General features: G+C 44.9%; 3 protein-coding genes across 4 annotated transcripts in view; 2 read left to right on the plus strand and 1 right to left on the minus strand.

Moving 5' to 3' along the window:
- Positions 1-225: 225 nt before the first annotated feature.
- mnx1 (motor neuron and pancreas homeobox 1) lies at positions 226-2,057 on the plus strand (the record flags this gene model as incomplete). The annotated part of the gene is made up of 3 exons (XM_084454240.1): positions 226-712; positions 1,399-1,559; positions 1,770-2,057. The coding sequence occupies 3 exons, from the start codon at positions 226-228 to the stop codon at positions 2,055-2,057; spliced, it is 936 nt and encodes a 311-aa protein (XP_084310366.1).
- A 2,956-nt stretch (positions 2,058-5,013) lies between these two features.
- On the minus strand, positions 5,014-15,505 carry nom1 (nucleolar protein with MIF4G domain 1). 2 transcript variants are annotated; one of them, XM_084451681.1, is made up of 12 exons: positions 14,282-15,505; positions 13,745-13,857; positions 13,356-13,551; positions 10,087-10,410; positions 9,687-9,797; positions 9,237-9,407; positions 8,256-8,377; positions 7,072-7,204; positions 6,812-6,911; positions 6,298-6,429; positions 5,912-6,021; positions 5,509-5,639 (listed from the first exon to the last, which is right to left on the minus strand). In XM_084451681.1, exons 1-11 carry the CDS (start codon positions 15,251-15,253, stop codon positions 5,960-5,962), a joined length of 2,436 nt encoding a protein of 811 aa, XP_084307807.1. In that variant the 5' UTR covers positions 15,254-15,505; the 3' UTR covers positions 5,509-5,639; positions 5,912-5,959. The 2 variants fall into 2 exon arrangements, with proteins under 2 accessions (XP_084307806.1, XP_084307807.1); XM_084451680.1 differs by lacking the exon at positions 6,812-6,911 and having other exon boundaries at positions 5,014-5,639.
- A 160-nt stretch (positions 15,506-15,665) lies between these two features.
- The window catches only part of lmbr1 (limb development membrane protein 1), a 43,462-nt gene continuing 42,442 nt past the window's right edge, over positions 15,666-16,685 (plus strand). The window contains 1 exon segment of the mRNA XM_084451591.1: positions 15,666-15,797. Within this exon segment, the coding sequence (XP_084307717.1) occupies positions 15,735-15,797 (63 nt within the window). The 5' untranslated portion in view covers positions 15,666-15,734.

The raw sequence follows: 16,685 nt of genomic DNA on the forward strand, positions 1-16,685 counted from the left end.
GCGCCAACGAAATGCGCTATAAACACGACCTGCACTCACCAATGGGACAACCCCATGCCAAACGGGTGGGACCAATCGCCTATCGAATAGGAATTAAGTGTCACACAGACGTTCACCGCTCACACTTCTACCGAGATCATAACTTTGAGAGGTGGAACGGTATCACATCAACATCGTCTGTGCAAGGCCGTTAAACGTCTGCAAACGACGAGGACATTGGACCAAATGGAGAAATCTAAAAACTTTCGCATCGACGCGCTTCTAGCTGTTGATCCGCCTAAAGTGCAGACTTCTCCTCTCGCTCTTGTGACTTCGTTATCCTCCTCTTCCATCTCATCGTCCGGAAGTGTACCAGTGTCCGAACTGAACGCCTGTACCGACTCTTTACGCACAGAGACGCCGTCTCCGCCAAGGATTTCCTCCTGTGGCTTGATTCCTAAACCGGGCTTCTTGAACAGTCCACACAGCATGGTTGGATTACATCCGCAGAGCAGCGCAGGGATCCCGCCACAGGCTCTGTACGGCCACCCCATGTACACCTACTCGGCGGCTGCCCTCGGTCAACACCCTGCCCTGTCCTACTCCTACCCACATGGATCCCATCATCACCACCCCGATTCCCTCAAACTCACGGCGGGGACCTTTCAGCTCGACCACTGGCTGCGAGTCTCAACTGCTGGGATGATGCTACCCAAAATGCCCGATTTTAATTGTGAGTATCCAGACAATACGCTTGTTTATGTATATCATATTGAATTGATTGAAGTTGAGATGATTATTGATTGAGTTTAATGTTGGCCTTTATAGCACATTTTCCTAAAACGTTTTGTAGGTCAAATTGCTACAGGCTTTTGGTGCATTATTGGCCATTTTATAGTATCGCCAACGATGAGGGAGGGAGAGAGAGAGAGAGAGAGAGGTTTTCTAAGAGGAACTAAAATGGACAGATAATGGGCAGTGAGAAAGTGGCGGAGGAGTGTGAATCCCACAGCCGACACGCTGTTTGCTCACCAGATACTGCCTTTTTGTTCCTGTTCGTTTGACAGATTTGCTCAAAATGAGGTGACAAATAGCTTAGCTCGCTCTGAAAATATTTATTCAAAATACTTGGTAGCAGATGTACTGATAGCCTACCTATGGCTGTGAATTGGAGATTATCTGGAAATAATCGTGGCTATTATGGAAGGCAATTGGCAATTCAATTTGAAGCTGTATTCCATAATATTCAATAGAGATCACATGCGACTCTTTTCAAACCATTCCTACTCAGTAAAAGTCTTACAATACATTACTTTTATTTTAAAGTGATACTGTCAGAGCAACACCGACAGTCCTATATCTGTCCTTCAATCAATGACATGATATCAGCACTATAAAAGTATATGTTTTGTTTTTCAGCTCAGGCGCAGTCAAATTTACTTGGGAAATGCAGAAGACCAAGGACTGCATTCACAAGTCAACAGCTATTGGAACTGGAGCATCAGTTCAAACTAAATAAGTACCTTTCGCGACCCAAGCGCTTTGAGGTCGCCACATCCTTGATGTTGACGGAGACTCAGGTGAGAAACTACTTCACAGATTTCACAAGCGTTTTCTGAAGACTCCAACATTGTGAGTTCTCCCTTATCCAGGGGTATAATTCGTCAGGTGTATAGATGTCCATTACGCATGACACGGCACTTTACGCGTGGATCTGACGTCCAACTGATGTATATTTTAACTGCTCCATTTAAGGCGATTTAGTCAATGAGATGTGTTTTTGTTCTCAGGTTAAAATTTGGTTCCAGAACAGGCGGATGAAGTGGAAGCGAAGTAAGAAGGCCAAGGAGCAAGCCGCGCAGGATGCTGAGAAACAGAAAAGCACCAAAAATGGTCAGGAGAAATCTGACGGACAGGAACAAACGGATTATCATAAAACGGACTCTGTCAAAAGTGGCAGAATAAGAGATTTCAGGGACAGTGACGAGGACGAAGGCGACAACTTCCTCTACAACTCGTCGGATTGCTCGTCAGAGGACGAGCGGAACCACACCAGTGATATAAGTCCACAAGCTTGAAACGGTTCAAAGGCAAGGACTCCTTGGGAATTTTCACAAAACTGCAGCTGCATGTAGGCCTACAGTTAATGATCTACCTGGAATAAATGAGCATCTTTGTAAAATACTGACTGATCAATGCCTGGCTGAGATATTCTGGGATTTGAGGATGTGATCTGTAAATGTGCAGATTGCAGGACGAATGGCCCAAACAAGCAATATTAGGAGCAGATAGGTTTAGTGTTATTATGCACATTTATTAAATAGGCTACTCTGCTATCTGTAACATTGCATGGATTTATGTGCAAATGCTGTTTCACTCATCCTCAGGATACTGAAATCCCAGTTCTCCATTGATAAGGTTATGATATGCCTTTAATATGACCAATAGCAAATTCAAACTCTACAGTCTAATAGTCTATGGTGGCGATGCATTTCTTTTCTTTCTTTGTTGAATTTGTGTGGTGTTAGGTTACTGTAATTGTGTCATACCGTTTACGTCCAGAAAAAATGTTAGGTTTATTTTTGTATATTTATAAAAAATAGTTATACCAATGCATGCTAATTTATTGTTTAGCGTCTCTATTGGTGCAGACGATATGAAATAAATTGGTTTTATATGAAAAAACCTTGTGTTTCTTCCCATGCTAGTAGCCTACATTAGTCGTATATCCTATTCTTCACAAAATATTTATTTTGGCCTTAACATCGCTCATATGGGCCTATAGGGCATAGCATGCAGTCTTTATTTATATATTTAATATAGCCTACATTTGTTGTTTATTAATAGCGCTCCTGTATTAGGTTACAAACTGTGCGCCTTGGACGCTCTGAGCTGACTTTGTGGTCCCCGTTGGTCTGGTCCTGACGGGTCGGGTCATGGGAAATGCTGTTAATAGTGCTGTCGGATTTGTGCAAACGTGCAGCGAGAGCAAACACCAGTCCGGAGTCAGACGGTGGAAACATTTCACACCAGCCTAGCAATGGGCTCGTATTAATAAACCTCTGAAACAGCTCGTTAATCACCACTCTTGTCTTGGACACAGAAGCACTATTTTCAACGGATATCCGTTTGCAAACTCTCTCACTTTGTTGAATGGACAGTCTCTTTTAACATATTCTTGATCAAAATAAAATTATAGTTTACATAGCCTATTTTTGGTAGTTGCCTAAAAACGACTGTATAGACTAACCCTCAACATGTCATCATAACATAATAAAAAGCACTTAGTCGTAATGTAGGATTAGTAGGCCTATAGTAATTACAGCCTTATTACAAAGGGAAAATACTCAAAGCAAAGCCTGCTGCTTCCACGCATTCCGGCGAACTGCTGATCTGGAAAATATTACTAAGTTTAGATCACTTGCAATAGGATAGCTTAGTTCTTCTCGTTTTACATAAAAATAAACGAATATATACAAAATCCTGAAAATGTTATAATTGTCAACTGACAGGTAATCCAACACGTTTACTCAGCTGTGAGCATATTGAGCGACTGGCCTGCTTTATCAACCAGGTGGAAGGACTCCCAAAGCAACACAGGCTTGTTTTAGTGCAGGCAGTCACCCTTAATGCTCATTAAGACGTAGGCCTGAAAAAGGCGCTTTCCACGCCACTATCCCCACTCACTATTTTGGCCAATTGAGTAAAAAATAAAAATAAATAAATATATTTGGGTAAGTTCGTTATCTCAGCATTGGTTCTACTACAGACCAATATAAGGATCATTGGGGGGTCAGTCAGACCTACCTGAGACACAGCTGGTTCCCACCTGCATACAATAGCCTGTGTATGCACTCCACAGTGCTCCAGCTCGTCCTCATCTGTAGCCGACCCCACTCCTTTCCCACAGAAAAGCAAGGACACACACGTGAGAAATGAATGGAACTGAATATTGTAGGAAGATGGGGGCTGGTGGGTGGGAGATTGATATGTTTTAAAACTGTGATCAGCATGAATAGATACTTCAGCGTTTGGGTATTTCATACGCTTTGTTTACACCACAGTAGGCCTCCGTCCGGCGCGTTGCAGAAGAACCCCCACAACCAGCTCCTGACAGGTTGGACTCATACTGCCCTGCAGCAAAGTCATCAGGTTTATAGCTGCACTGAGATGACTGGAGAGGACTAGGGCTTCTCATCCCTGACCAGGCAGAGGCCCTGCTTACACCACGCCGAACATTATCACCAAATTCAATCTTTTGTCAGTTAGGTCTACTGAATGAAAATCTACCTGTTCTGACAATTCGGCACAATTCTAATTAGCTTTTTACCCAGGGGTGTAGTGAGTTAGCCACTCATACACTACAGGAGTAAATAAGAAATTATAACCCATGTTCCCATGGCTAGATAGGGCCTGTATGGTCTTTCCTACGGAACATTTCCCTAACAATCCACATATAGAATAGGCCTACATTTCTAAACATTGGCTAGCTAAATGTCGCCTACAGTATGCACAACTTTAGAGCTGAGGACTGATGTTACATTATATAACAAATGCAATACGATTCATAAAAAACACACAATTAGACAAAAACACAAAGATAGGGTAGTTTCCTCTCAATGACCTCTGCAACCGCGTCTCAACCTCTGGGCACTCCGTCCCTCACACTGATGCAAGTCATGTAAATAGCGCTAATTAATCGTAGCAGGCATCAAATGTAACAGAGCAACTCTGCTATGCAATGCATTTAGTCAGATAGTTATGCCACAGCGCCAAGGAACCACAACAATAGTTTGTAAACAATGCACTGGACTGTTTACACGGTGTGTAAACGATATATATGGATATAAAAAATATCAGCGCATTCATGGGCTTGCAATGCACAGAAAGATTTACACTAGAGGCGTGATTATTCAATTTCTCCAGGGATTTAATAACAGAGGAAACAAGTAGCAAAGTAGTCACCAAAGAATTGAACGTGAGATGTCACTTGGAAACTCATGTTGAAAAGCATAAATTGTTTTATGACCTTTCTATCTTTCAACATGCAGAGGTGTAGGTATTCTCAGATACTGCTCTACACTGCCCCCCAGAGGACACCATCATACAACCCTTGTCACAAAAAGAAGCGTGGCTTCTATGGTTATCAACCCTTTTAAGTGGAAATACTGTAGAAGGTGGTCGACCAAAAAACATAGGCATGTTATAATGTTATTATAAAAAATATGACATTTTATTACCGCCTCATGAAAAGTAGTAGTACACAAAATCAGATAATACCTAATTTATTGATGAATCCTCTCATTCAATCCACACTTTGTGTCTTTAATCACAATAATCACGGAAAGCCTTCTTGAAATAGGCTGTGGGTTTGTTCTTTGTATTTTCCTCTGTACAGGCCTCTTTTGTTCCTCGGTCTTTCTCCCAGGGTCCTGGTGTGTGTGTGTGTGTGTGTGTGCAGGTGTGAGTGCGTGTGTGTGTTTTACAGTTTGAGTTTGGCCTCTCTGGCCTCCATGGCTTTGGTGGCGACCTGCGCTCTCTGGGACAGCAGCGCTGCTTGCTCAGCTGGCCCCTGTGCCAGGCCGTTCTTCAGCAGGAAGTGGCTGATGAAAAGCTTCAAGCCTTCCCGCAGCATTCCGAGCTTGGGAATTCCAGAGATCCTGGCGGACGGAACAACAATGACAGACATTGATTCCAGACTTTCGCGAGGTGCTAGTCCCTTCAAAAGGTGCTTTTTAAAAAAAAAAACAAAAAAAAACAGAGGTAGGTTCCGTTTTGGAAAAGGAGAGGGGACCAATATGTCCATGATACTAATGCTTCATACTAAACTGCTCCTATTGGACAAAAACACAAAATAAAAACACAAAAAAACCTAGGTATCCTTATTTAATTTGGCTGGATTATAGTGAGACTTAATGATGACCTGACTCACCTTCCAAATATGGTTTCGAGATCCTCGGGCTCGGTTTCTTTGAGCAGTTTAGTTAACACTTGCCGTAGGAAGCGCACCTTGGGCTTGTCCAGCTCTCCAAATTCTATCACCTAAAAGAAAGGAAAGGAGACCTCACAACTCAGACAGCACCAATAACATCTCCTCCCGAGGGTAGTTCAGTTGGTAAATCCCAGCGCCAAAAAAACCCGCTAATATGCTATTGGTTTGATTCAACGCCTACTGAAAAGGAATTCAACTGCTTGGATAAACATGTCTGCTAAATGCATCCATCATTATAATACATACATATTATTATTACTATTATCATTCCAGTACAAGCTATTTATATCAAATCATTGCTATGCACGTTGGGATGAGCAGCTGACCTTGAGGATGGAGAGGGAGAGGCACTTCTTCTGGAGGAAGCGGGTGACCAGCTGGACCAGGTTGCTGAAGGTGTGGCTGCTCAGGCCGGCCAGGTCCTTGAACTTGTCCCATAGGCTGAACTGGAAGGTCATCTGGAGGAAGGCGGAGCAGGTCCACGAGGCACAGAGAAGGGCACCAATCGGATTAGCAGACGACGGCCAATTGTGATAACGTTACTGTATTAAGACCTAAAATCCAATGAATGCACCGTTTTATGATCCACGACATCACAAGTTTCCGCATACAGCAAGTAAACATAACGGACATTCATCTGTTTTGTTTTTTTTACACAAGTGACGCTCTTGTCTCAGTATCAGAATCGTTAGTCCATCCAGCTTGTGAAAAACAAACATTCCCGCTAGTTGCGTGAGAGCTCTTTGAAGGGGACAATGGTTATCAGCGTGTCAGATACCAGGCCAGCAGCCTACAGGGAGGCGGAGGAGGAGGAGGAGGAAGTGAGGTGTCACTAACTACCATTGTTTGGTTTCACAGACAAACAACTCCAGAGGTGAGGTGAGAGTCCGCTGCTCGCTCCCACACAGAGGAGGTGAAACGCGGGTCGAAGGAGAGGGACCTAAGAGCACACTGTTCGGGGTCAGGGGTCAACTCCCACGGTGAATCTGAATTTTGATGGGATTCATCCTGACCCTGAAATGCAAGCAACTGTCTGGCATGACTGTGGGAGGGGAGTTACATCCGACCGAACCGGATTAGTCGGGAGAGCATTTTCATACCTGGAAGCGTCTGTCCTGTGTGCAGAACTTCTCTCCCAGCACGGCGTAGAAGGCGTTGAAGCTCTTCTCCTGCAGACAGCAGTCCATTAACACGTGGACTATCTCTCTCTCCTGCTGACCCTTAAGACCCATCCTGACCACCAGAGAACAAGACGGTTAGAATCTTTCATCCGTACTAGAGTTACCGCTCTGAGTGAGCGTGTGGAGGTGTGCAGTAAAGACATGCACTCCTGAAACTTTCTATTCATGTTTTATTGTTGTTCTGTACAGTAAAGTTTATTAATGGATTACCCCTTGAGATGAAACCATCTAGTTTTCGAGGGGGTCCAACGCAAAACATACAAAAATAACACAACAGGCACAATCACACACAACATGAAGGAAATGAGTATGTATGAAACCTGGATGGTTGTGTTTTTTTTGGTGACCTGCCCTCTTGACCAGGTCACTCTTGAAAAAGAGATTTCCTTTAATCTCAACTAGTTTTATCTGGTTAAATAAAGGTTCAATAAAAAAAGATTAAAAAAAGCAAAGTAAATAGAAAATATTGTCAGGTAGCATGTAGGGATGGGACATGATCTTCGAAAAATCGAATAGTCATTAAATTATTAAAAGTCGATTTTATAATTTGACAATCGCTTGTTCGTCTTGTCTTATAAAAAAATAGTTGCCTTGTTTTTCGCGGCGCAAGACGAGAGAGAAAGGCACGCGCGGAAGACAGTTTGAGTACTGTAACCTAGGATAAGTAGTAGGCGTCATTTACGCAGCGCGTGAGGTCAGGTGAGCCTCGACCGGACCAGACATGCAGCGGCTAACGCAGCCAACGAAAGGTTCTGTGTGGAACGGCAAAACTGTCGAATGCGTACTTGAGTGTACCCGCAACGTCATACCCTCGAAGAGGGTCTTTTCTGCGGCAGGACTTATCGTCAATAGACTGCGCACCTGTCTCCATCCCGACCATGTCGATATGCTCATATCTCTACATAAAAATATGAAGAAATAGGATAGGCCCTATTGGCCGGAAAAGTCGCTCAGATGAGCAATGATGAGAAGCGATTTTCAAAGAAAAATCAATTTTTGCCCAGCGATTTTCGAATAGCAGATTTGCCAGAAAGTCCCATCCCTAGTAGCATGACATGTATTGACATAATTCTTAATTCAGAGTGGGACTTATGGAGAAACACCTCAGCAGCTTGTGGAAGGCATCCAGGTAGTCCTCGCTGGTCATGACCACACAGAAGATGTTCCTCCTGATCTCCGTGTTCATCCTCTGCTTCCTGGCGAGGTCCAAGACCTTGGCGCTGAACTGAGGAGGCGAGAAGAGGATCAATGAACGGAGTAGCGAAACCGTCATGGCCGAACGTGACTGATATTCAGAGGAGCTTACCTTTATTTAAACCGGTTAGTTCTACAGAGATTTACATTCATTTATTTATTTTTTACATGGAAGACCTATGCCCATAATGCAGAGTGCTAGGGCCCCGGCGTCAGCCATTAAACCTCTGGAACTTGTCCAGAAAGCTGCCCCTCACCTGGTGTTCAACCACCCCAAGTTCTTCCACACAACTTCCCTTCTCCGTTCTCTACACTGGCTCCCTGTAGCAACTCGCATCCAGTTTAAAACTCTGGTGCTAACCTACAGGGCAATGAAAGGAACAGCCCCCTCCTACCTCCAGGCCATGGTCAAAACCTACACCCCCTCCCGACCGCTACGCTCTGCTACCTCGGGGCGACTGGTTGCCCCGTCACTCCGAGGCCCCTGCGGTCGATCGACACGGTCACGGCTCTTCTCTGTCCTGGCCCCGCAGTGGTGGAATGAACTGCCCACTGACGTCAGGACAGCAGAGTCGCTGCCTATCTTTCACCGCAGGCTCAAAACTAACCTCTTCAAGAAGTACTACAACAATCCTCCCTCTTATGCACCTATTGAATTTTTAGTTTGCTATTCTTGCACTTTGCCTTCAGCACTAAATTATGCTTAGTCACTCGTTTAAGAAAGGAGATGCACTTGTGAGTTCTGGTGAATAGCAGTACACTGACGTCCTACGTGAAATGCAATTACTGTGAGTCAATTTGGGTAAAAGCGTCAGCTAAATGACTGTAATGTAATAAGAAGGTGTGGCCAGTATTGGGAGGCTGATCTCCAGAGGGTTTGGGCGCTGTACCTGTCCTTGTGTGGAGGGCTGCGCGGGGGCCTTGCTGCCCTGGTCTCCGATCATGGGCTTCCCGCTCCAGGACGAGCCCACGATCCACCAGCGGCCCGCCTGCTCCGCCGCCAGCAGGCTGTCCAGCGACACCCTCAGCTTCACGTCGCTGCCGCCCGCGCTCTGGTGGATCTGGGTCAAGATGGCGTTCACACTCAAATTCACACACTCGTCCTAATATAAGACGCATATCCAGCATCACTGACAGGCCAGAAACAATCAGCTCATTATGATCAATGCATTTTTACAAAAAAGTCAAAGTTCCAAAAGTCAAATTTGGCCTTTGTGTTGAAATGTGATGAGGTGTTGTTTTGAAAGCTCTCAAGGAACTGGAACTGTGGTAGTAGTTGAGGTTCTGGCGACCCCTGGTGGTAGAGTTGAAAGCTACATGTCGTATGGACGGTGACCTACCAGAGTCCTCTGCAACTTCCGTAGTTTCTCCCCAAGCTCGGGGTCGTAACCCGGGATCTTCCTCATGTCGTTGTTCTTCAGAGCCAGCATGGTCTCCAGCATGAAACGCACCTGATGGTGACACCACACGCCACAGCTCAGACAAACAGACATCTTTTTTTTAAATACATTTTTTAGGGAATTTCTGCCTCATTAAGGATAGGACAGTGTAAGGACTGACAGGAAAGGTGGGAGAGAGAGAGAGAGAGAAAGACATGCAGCAAAGGGCGTGGGCCGGATTCGGTCAGACATCTGACCCATAAAGGACAGCTACAATCACGCTAAAAATCAAGCCTATTCTAGGTGTGGAATATGGACCCGGCGTGCGCAGGGTGGTCGTGGTGAGACGGCGGTACTGTACCCTGGTTTGGTCCTGGAACTTGGCGCCCGCCGCGCTGGCCTTGCGCTGGGCCTCGGAGATGAGCTCCCTGAGGGCCAGAGCATCGTCCTTCCGCAGGGCGAAGCCCACGGTCTTCAGCACGAACAGCGCCAGCTCGATGTCCTTCTCGGCAAAGGCCCCCACCAGCCTCTTCAGGATGTCGAAGACCAGGACGGCGTGCACCACCTGGAAGTTGTAGAGGTGGGCCACGATGGCCGCCAGGTTGTCGACCTCCTTGCCGTCGCCCGGGCTCTTGTACGCCTCGTCGAACTTCCGCACCACCGTCTCGAGGAAATGAGCTCCCACCTGCGGAGCGGTCACAGGAAAACGCCGCTGGTAAAGTCATGAATTGGACAAGATGGAACAAAAATATAGTAGTAGAGCATCCCTTGATAGTCATTTTAGTGTGTGTGTGTGTGTGTGGGGGGGGGGGTTTACAGGAAGCTGAGTCAACATGAAAAAGTGCTAAATTCTAACTTAACATCAAGTCCAAGACGCCACGGTGTGAAAGCACTTTCTCATTAATCAAAGGAGCTATTAGCGTACAAAGGACTTAGCGAGGAAACACACACATCACATGTAGGCTTTGCGCAAATAATCCAAACCAGGGGCTAATGAGCATTCCCAGGTTAATGGTTACACACGCGCACACACACACGTGCACACACACACGCGCACGCACACACACACCTGTTGATACAAAGGCCTTTTCTCCTCTCTGTGCTCTTATCAGAGGAGCAGACAGTAAGAGGGGTGAACTACAGGTCACCAGGAGGACGTGGGCTTAACTACCCATAACATGTGTGACAAACAAATGTGGGCTCAGCAGCTATACTCAGCACAGCAACGCCTTATATTTATGACAGACTACTCGAAATATCCATATACTCTGTGAATACGCATGTAAATAAACATGCCATAATATTTTAGACATAATACATGCCTATGTATTTACCCAGTTTGTACATATATTTATCTATTTAACTCGACTGTACAAATTATCTGTATATACTGTACCTTTGTATTCTTAGTTTTAACATCCATAGATTTAACCCATTTATAAATTCATCTGTGCATATCGTTCGGCTCATCCCATTCTTGTATATATATTGTATTCGTCTTTGTATTTTACTGCCTTTTTACTTGCTTTTTAAACTCAATTTATTAAGCACACTTAGGAGCTAGTAATTACATTTTCCTGCAAATTCCCTTCAACTGTAGTATTAATGAGGTGGATATAGCCTAGTTGTGGTACAGTACATACTAGTGTTGTCACAATACCAATATTTGACCTGCGATACTATACCAGCCAAAGTATCACGATACCAAGTAATATCACGATACCGCAGCATTAACATTTTTATTTTTATGAACGTGCAATGTACAGTACATTACAGTACAGTGTAATCACTTTATATGAGTGGTGCATGAATAACATGCATTTAATGCATTACATTGTAACTCTACAGGTAGGAAGTAAAAATATATTATGCATATTATTAATTATTAATATTAAATATTTAAAATGCATATCTAACAACAACAGAATCAGCCATGTATACACACAAGTGTAGTATCACCAACCACCAGTAAAGGTCAGCGGAGGGCACTGGGTTTTGGTTGATGGCAGTGACATCAACATGCTTTATTTAGCTTTCACTTTTGTCTAAATCAAAACCAGATCAAATGACCAAATGTCAAGAGGTGGATATCATTGGATTATCATTGGATTCGTCTCAGCCTACATAATCTAGCTCACATTATTTTAAGGAGTTTGTAGTTGGAATGAGAGGACGACAAATTTCATTGTGCATGACGACATGACAGCAGGTAGGCTAACTTTACTTCATTAGCTAGCTAGCTGGCTAGCATTGGCTGGCTAGCTAGCAACAGCAGCACACGCTTTAGCCAAGAGGTTTATTCATAAATTTTTGTAATATTAGCTAATGGCAAGAACACTGCTAGTTATATATATAGTTATATATAACAAATAAAGTAATACAGTACTAACCTCATTAACTCGTCTGTATTCCAGTACAAGGTCTGGATGACGAGATTGTAGATGCTTTATTAAGTTTGATGTGTTGCCTCCTTTTGCCTGTACGGCATTGCTGCATCACCTGCACAACGGACGGCCATCATCTATCGCTTTTCCTTGTTTATATGGTTTAAAACCAAAATAGTTCCATATTAAACTTTTCGAGTTATGTTTCTTCAATAATGTTACATTTGATGGTGCAGACTCGGAGCTAGGGAACGCTTCTGACATTACGATAGCCTACTGAGAACAAGACTGGCTTGCGCCCAGGCATACAGATAAGTCAATTTTGTGACTGCGGAGTTGCATGTGTGCACGAGCCAACACATTGGGAGCTGCCACAACAGTGTCGCAAGCCAGTGACTGCAGAGATGTGTGCGCAAGCCAACACATTGGGAGCTGCACAACAGTGTCGCAAGCCAGTCTTCTCATTAGCAGAAACCAGTGAATTTGGGAACAGAGGTAACATTGTCCCCCTGCCGTGTTCAACGGTAGTACCGTATTCCACGGTAGTACCGTTGTAGAGCTTATAGTATAGTTGGCACCGTCACGTTTTGGCACCGCGGTAGACCGTTGGTACCGGTATATCGTGCAACACTAGTACATACCATGGTTTTGGGAGTCAAAAGTTAACTCTAAACTCAAGATACTGGAGTCAGATTCTGCCAGGGAGTTGGAATTCGACATAACACCGCGCACGCCATAATGTTGAGTATAAATAAAGCTTGAATACAGGGCTTCTTGCATGACTGACCATTTCTTGACCAGACTACCTGAACTCGCGCAATGACGCGCACGGTCGTGAAAGACAGCATACGATGATTTGTCGTGGTCATTCGTGTAGTGTTGCCAGTGTCCCGGCCACAACGTGGCAAGAATTTATGCAATCTGACATGTTGACCGTCGTAAAAGACAAAAATATTGTGTAGTCTGAACCGGGCATGAGATAGGCACAGCACAAGCAAGTAATCTACTGGTGCCAGAAATTAGATTGTGTCAATAAAGATTCACTGTTTGCATTGTGTGGGTGGAAGAATTCAAGGAACATGCTCCCACTTTGAAAAAGACCACAGATACAGCTTATGAAAAAGGACTTCTCAGGCTGTGTGTTGCTGAGGTGTGAGGCCTACTGTACCTCCAGCCCAACCGTGTGATGAAAAAGAAGGACTTCTCAGGCTGTGTGTGTTGCTGAGGTGTTTGAGTCCTACTGTACCTCCAGCCCAACCGTGTGATGCAGGACGCTGATGAGCAGGACATGTTCCATGAGCAGCCTGGCAGGCATCAGCGCCGGCGTGACACAGGCGGCCAGCAGCACCTCCGTCAGCGTGTCGCTCATGTCCTTCCTGCTGGAGTTCATGTACAGCTCCTCCAGCTGGCCGCTGATGGACGCCATGTTGGCCTCACTCAGCCTGTCAACGCACGCAGAGAGGAAACAGGTCAGTGACTAGACGACTACCAGAACACAAACTGAGAATCCTCAGTTCTATCGTTCGGAAAATAAAAATGTACTATACTTCAGCGGCGAAAGGCGCCAAACCAGGACCCTGACGGCTCAGAGGAAAGTGTATAATGGATGGAGAGCTTGTGGACTTCCACCGTTACCTGTTCACAAGTCCTTTAACGTTTCTCTTCAGCCTTTCAAGCTGGGCTTTGCGCTTCCCATCTGCAGAGTCTCGCAGGTGAGGTGGGACATATTTCCCTGCTGGAGAGGCAGCCTGCACATTCAGGAAATGTTTCGTAGTCAGGACTCAGGAGTAGGCCTACACAAATTTCCAAACTTTGTTTTATGTTATATATACACATATGATATGATTTTATTCAATTTTCAGCCAATTTGGCAATCACACCCGACCCCTATTGTCCAATTGTCCACTGTTGCTGTTGTGGAGGGTCTGTTCTGGTGCCCGTAACACCGCGGTCGAACATCTGGAAGAGAGCGCCGGCTACCTGACGCTCTCAAGCCTGTTACCTTGACTCCGACAGAGCAGCAGACCGTCGCGCCAAAATTAAACTAACCACCCTCGAGAGTGGCGGCCCAATATGCCTCTCCCCTCTGGGATCCGGCCATGTTCTAATCTGGCGAGACCTTTTTCACAATATTCCGACATAGACCTAATCCTTCTTTACCTGAATACTTACAGTTCCATCTTTTGTCCCTGGTGTTTTTGCCTCTTGACTGGTCGTTTCCACACCCTCCTCTTCTCCCTCAAGTTCTTCTACCCCGTCCTCTCCAACACTCTCATCCATTCCATCATCTTCCTCCTCCTCCTCTATTTCATCCTCCTCTTCTTTCTCCTCTCCCTCATCCATTCCATCTTCATCATCCTGGTCCTGCTCATCAATGATATCCGGATCTCCATCACTGCCCGGCTCACTTCCATCATCCCCAGAGTCCTCATCCTCCTCGCTGGCCATTTCAGAGTCACTGTCGTTCAGCTTCTCAAAGTTGTCTTTGGCCTTGTCCATGTCATCATCACCGTCATGCACCCCTGAGTCTGACGGCCCAGCATCCAGCACCCCTAGGATGTAATCAAGTCCATCAGCTGTAAATGACTGTGGCAGATTATTTTTGTTTTTCCTCTTGTTCATCCCAAGAAACCGTTCTAGCTTCTTGATTTCTCTGTCCTCCGCGACATTCGCCTCCAAAAGAGCCCTTTTCCTTGATTCTTGAAGTTTGTTCTTCTTCTTTCCTTTCTTGGAATTTGGGTCACGCTGAGGTTTAGCTTTAGTAAGCTCAGACTTCTCCACTGTTGCATCTTTGACCTGCACAGACTTGGGTTTCTGGGACGTAGGCTCGTCTTTCCTTTCTTTCTCTGTCGTGTTCTTCTTTGGCTGTGGTTTACCAGATGGTATTTGGACGTTTTCAGTGTCCGATTTAAGATGCTTGTTTCCTTCATAATAATTCTTCATCTTTGCCTTTTTCAACTTTCGCTTTTCTTTGCGCAGATCTTTTCGACTTTTCTTCTTCACAAACCTCAACCCATCAGTATCTTTAGTTTCATCACACCCCCCACCTTTACTTTGCACAAATTCGTCGACTAACACCATGCACTTTTGTAATTTACTCTTGTCTTTCTTTCCTTTCTTGCTCCATTTCCCGTGACCCGTCATTTTAGCAAAACAAACTTGCAATGAGTAAACATATAGCTATGATCCTATCTATCTGTCGCAAGATAGCTAGTTGTAGCTAGTGACCAGCTAACGTTAGCTCCGTCGATCAAGACTCTCTGGATGTCTAAACTGTCCTGCTGCTTGAAACATGCTCTCTCTCTCCCACACAAACATAAAAGTAGTGTTTGAAACAAAAACCTCCCCTATGAAATGGATCAAATCAAAAGCAATCGTTGGATCAAATAGTTTGTCCCTAAGTTTGCTACAGCGATGGGCTCCTAGACGCATGCACCTTCATGTGGGCATGTTGTTGACAGATGACCCCTGAAACGCTTGATAGCTCTTCCGGATCACGGACGGTCGCATGTTGATGAGGTAGTTTGTTTTGGGGCGTGTCTTTGGTACTGCTAGAGGGAGAGAGGCTGTCAGTGGTGGCTGGGACGGGTCACTGTGGCTAGTTTGCGAAGCTGTAATGTGAAGAATGGAAGAAGACGATGTTAGTATCAGAGAACAGAATTTCCACAGTCAAGTTCGAGAATACATCGTAAGTCTGTCCATTAGTTTACTGCTGGTTGTGTGGCCTCCGAGCAGTCAAATCGGACGGTTTTTCCTTCAGGTTTTATAGCTGTCTGGCTAGCTAGCAAGCCATAGCATTAGCATCATCTTTGTAGCCCGGGGGGCTTAAATTACTGTTTCACGATCGTAGCTGCAGCTAGCTAGCTAGCTAACGAAGTTACTAGGGTAACGTCCTGCATGCACTGTTGAAATTGGTTTTGAATCATTTCATTATGAAAGAAATGACCTACAATTATGAATTCGTATGCGTAGCCTAACGTACTTTAAAAATCAACCCAACAGTTAGCTAACGTTAGCGACAGTAGCTATGCTAGGCTCAGTTTTCTTCTGTCTGCAGTGCACCTTAATCTCGAGTCAGCCAGAATCCTGGCCATATCATATCTCACATGCTCATATCTCACCATATCATATCTCACATGCTCATGCTTAACACGATCCCCCAGATCACACTAGCTGGCTCATCTAAAGCAACTCGTGTCCAGATAGCTAGCACTAAGTTACTGGACCTGTGGCGTACGTGCGCCAATGTCATTTATTCGCATGGTTATTTTCAGCTCACTATGAAGATGGAACACAGTTTCTTGTTGTAACTGCTTGACGAGTTTTTAATGTGTCGGACTTTAGTGGCAATAAAACATTCACCTGACGCTTTCCAGTATACCAAAGAAGAGATTGGTTCAGCCTTTTTGAGGGTCGCCCTGGTTGACTCAGCATGATGAGACAGGATACGTGGGAGCTGCACACTGGATTTTTGTTATTGTCATCGGAGTCCAGTCAGATCTTTGCTGGATAATGTGCTATTGGATTAACAAAGCATTATTCTTGGAGCTGTAAACAGTACAGTAACAATTCATGA

This window comes from Borostomias antarcticus, assembly GCF_949987555.1.
Source record: "Borostomias antarcticus genome assembly, chromosome: 2".
Taxonomy (NCBI): Eukaryota; Metazoa; Chordata; class Actinopteri; order Stomiiformes; family Stomiidae; genus Borostomias; species Borostomias antarcticus.

Bases quoted from the DNA above. Each gene is read 5' to 3' on its own strand.
- nom1 (XM_084451680.1), bottom strand. From the start codon at position 15,253: ATGACGGGTCACGGGAAATGGAGCAAGAAAGGAAAGAAAGACAAGAGT. The intron at 10,411-13,355 runs GTACAGTAGGAC...ACCGCTCCGCAG, and splicing joins ATCACACGGTTGGGCTGGAG to GTGGGAGCTCATTTCCTCGA. The intron at 7,205-8,255 runs GTGTTTCTCCAT...TCTGGTGGTCAG, and splicing joins GCCTTCCACAAGCTGCTGAG to GATGGGTCTTAAGGGTCAGC.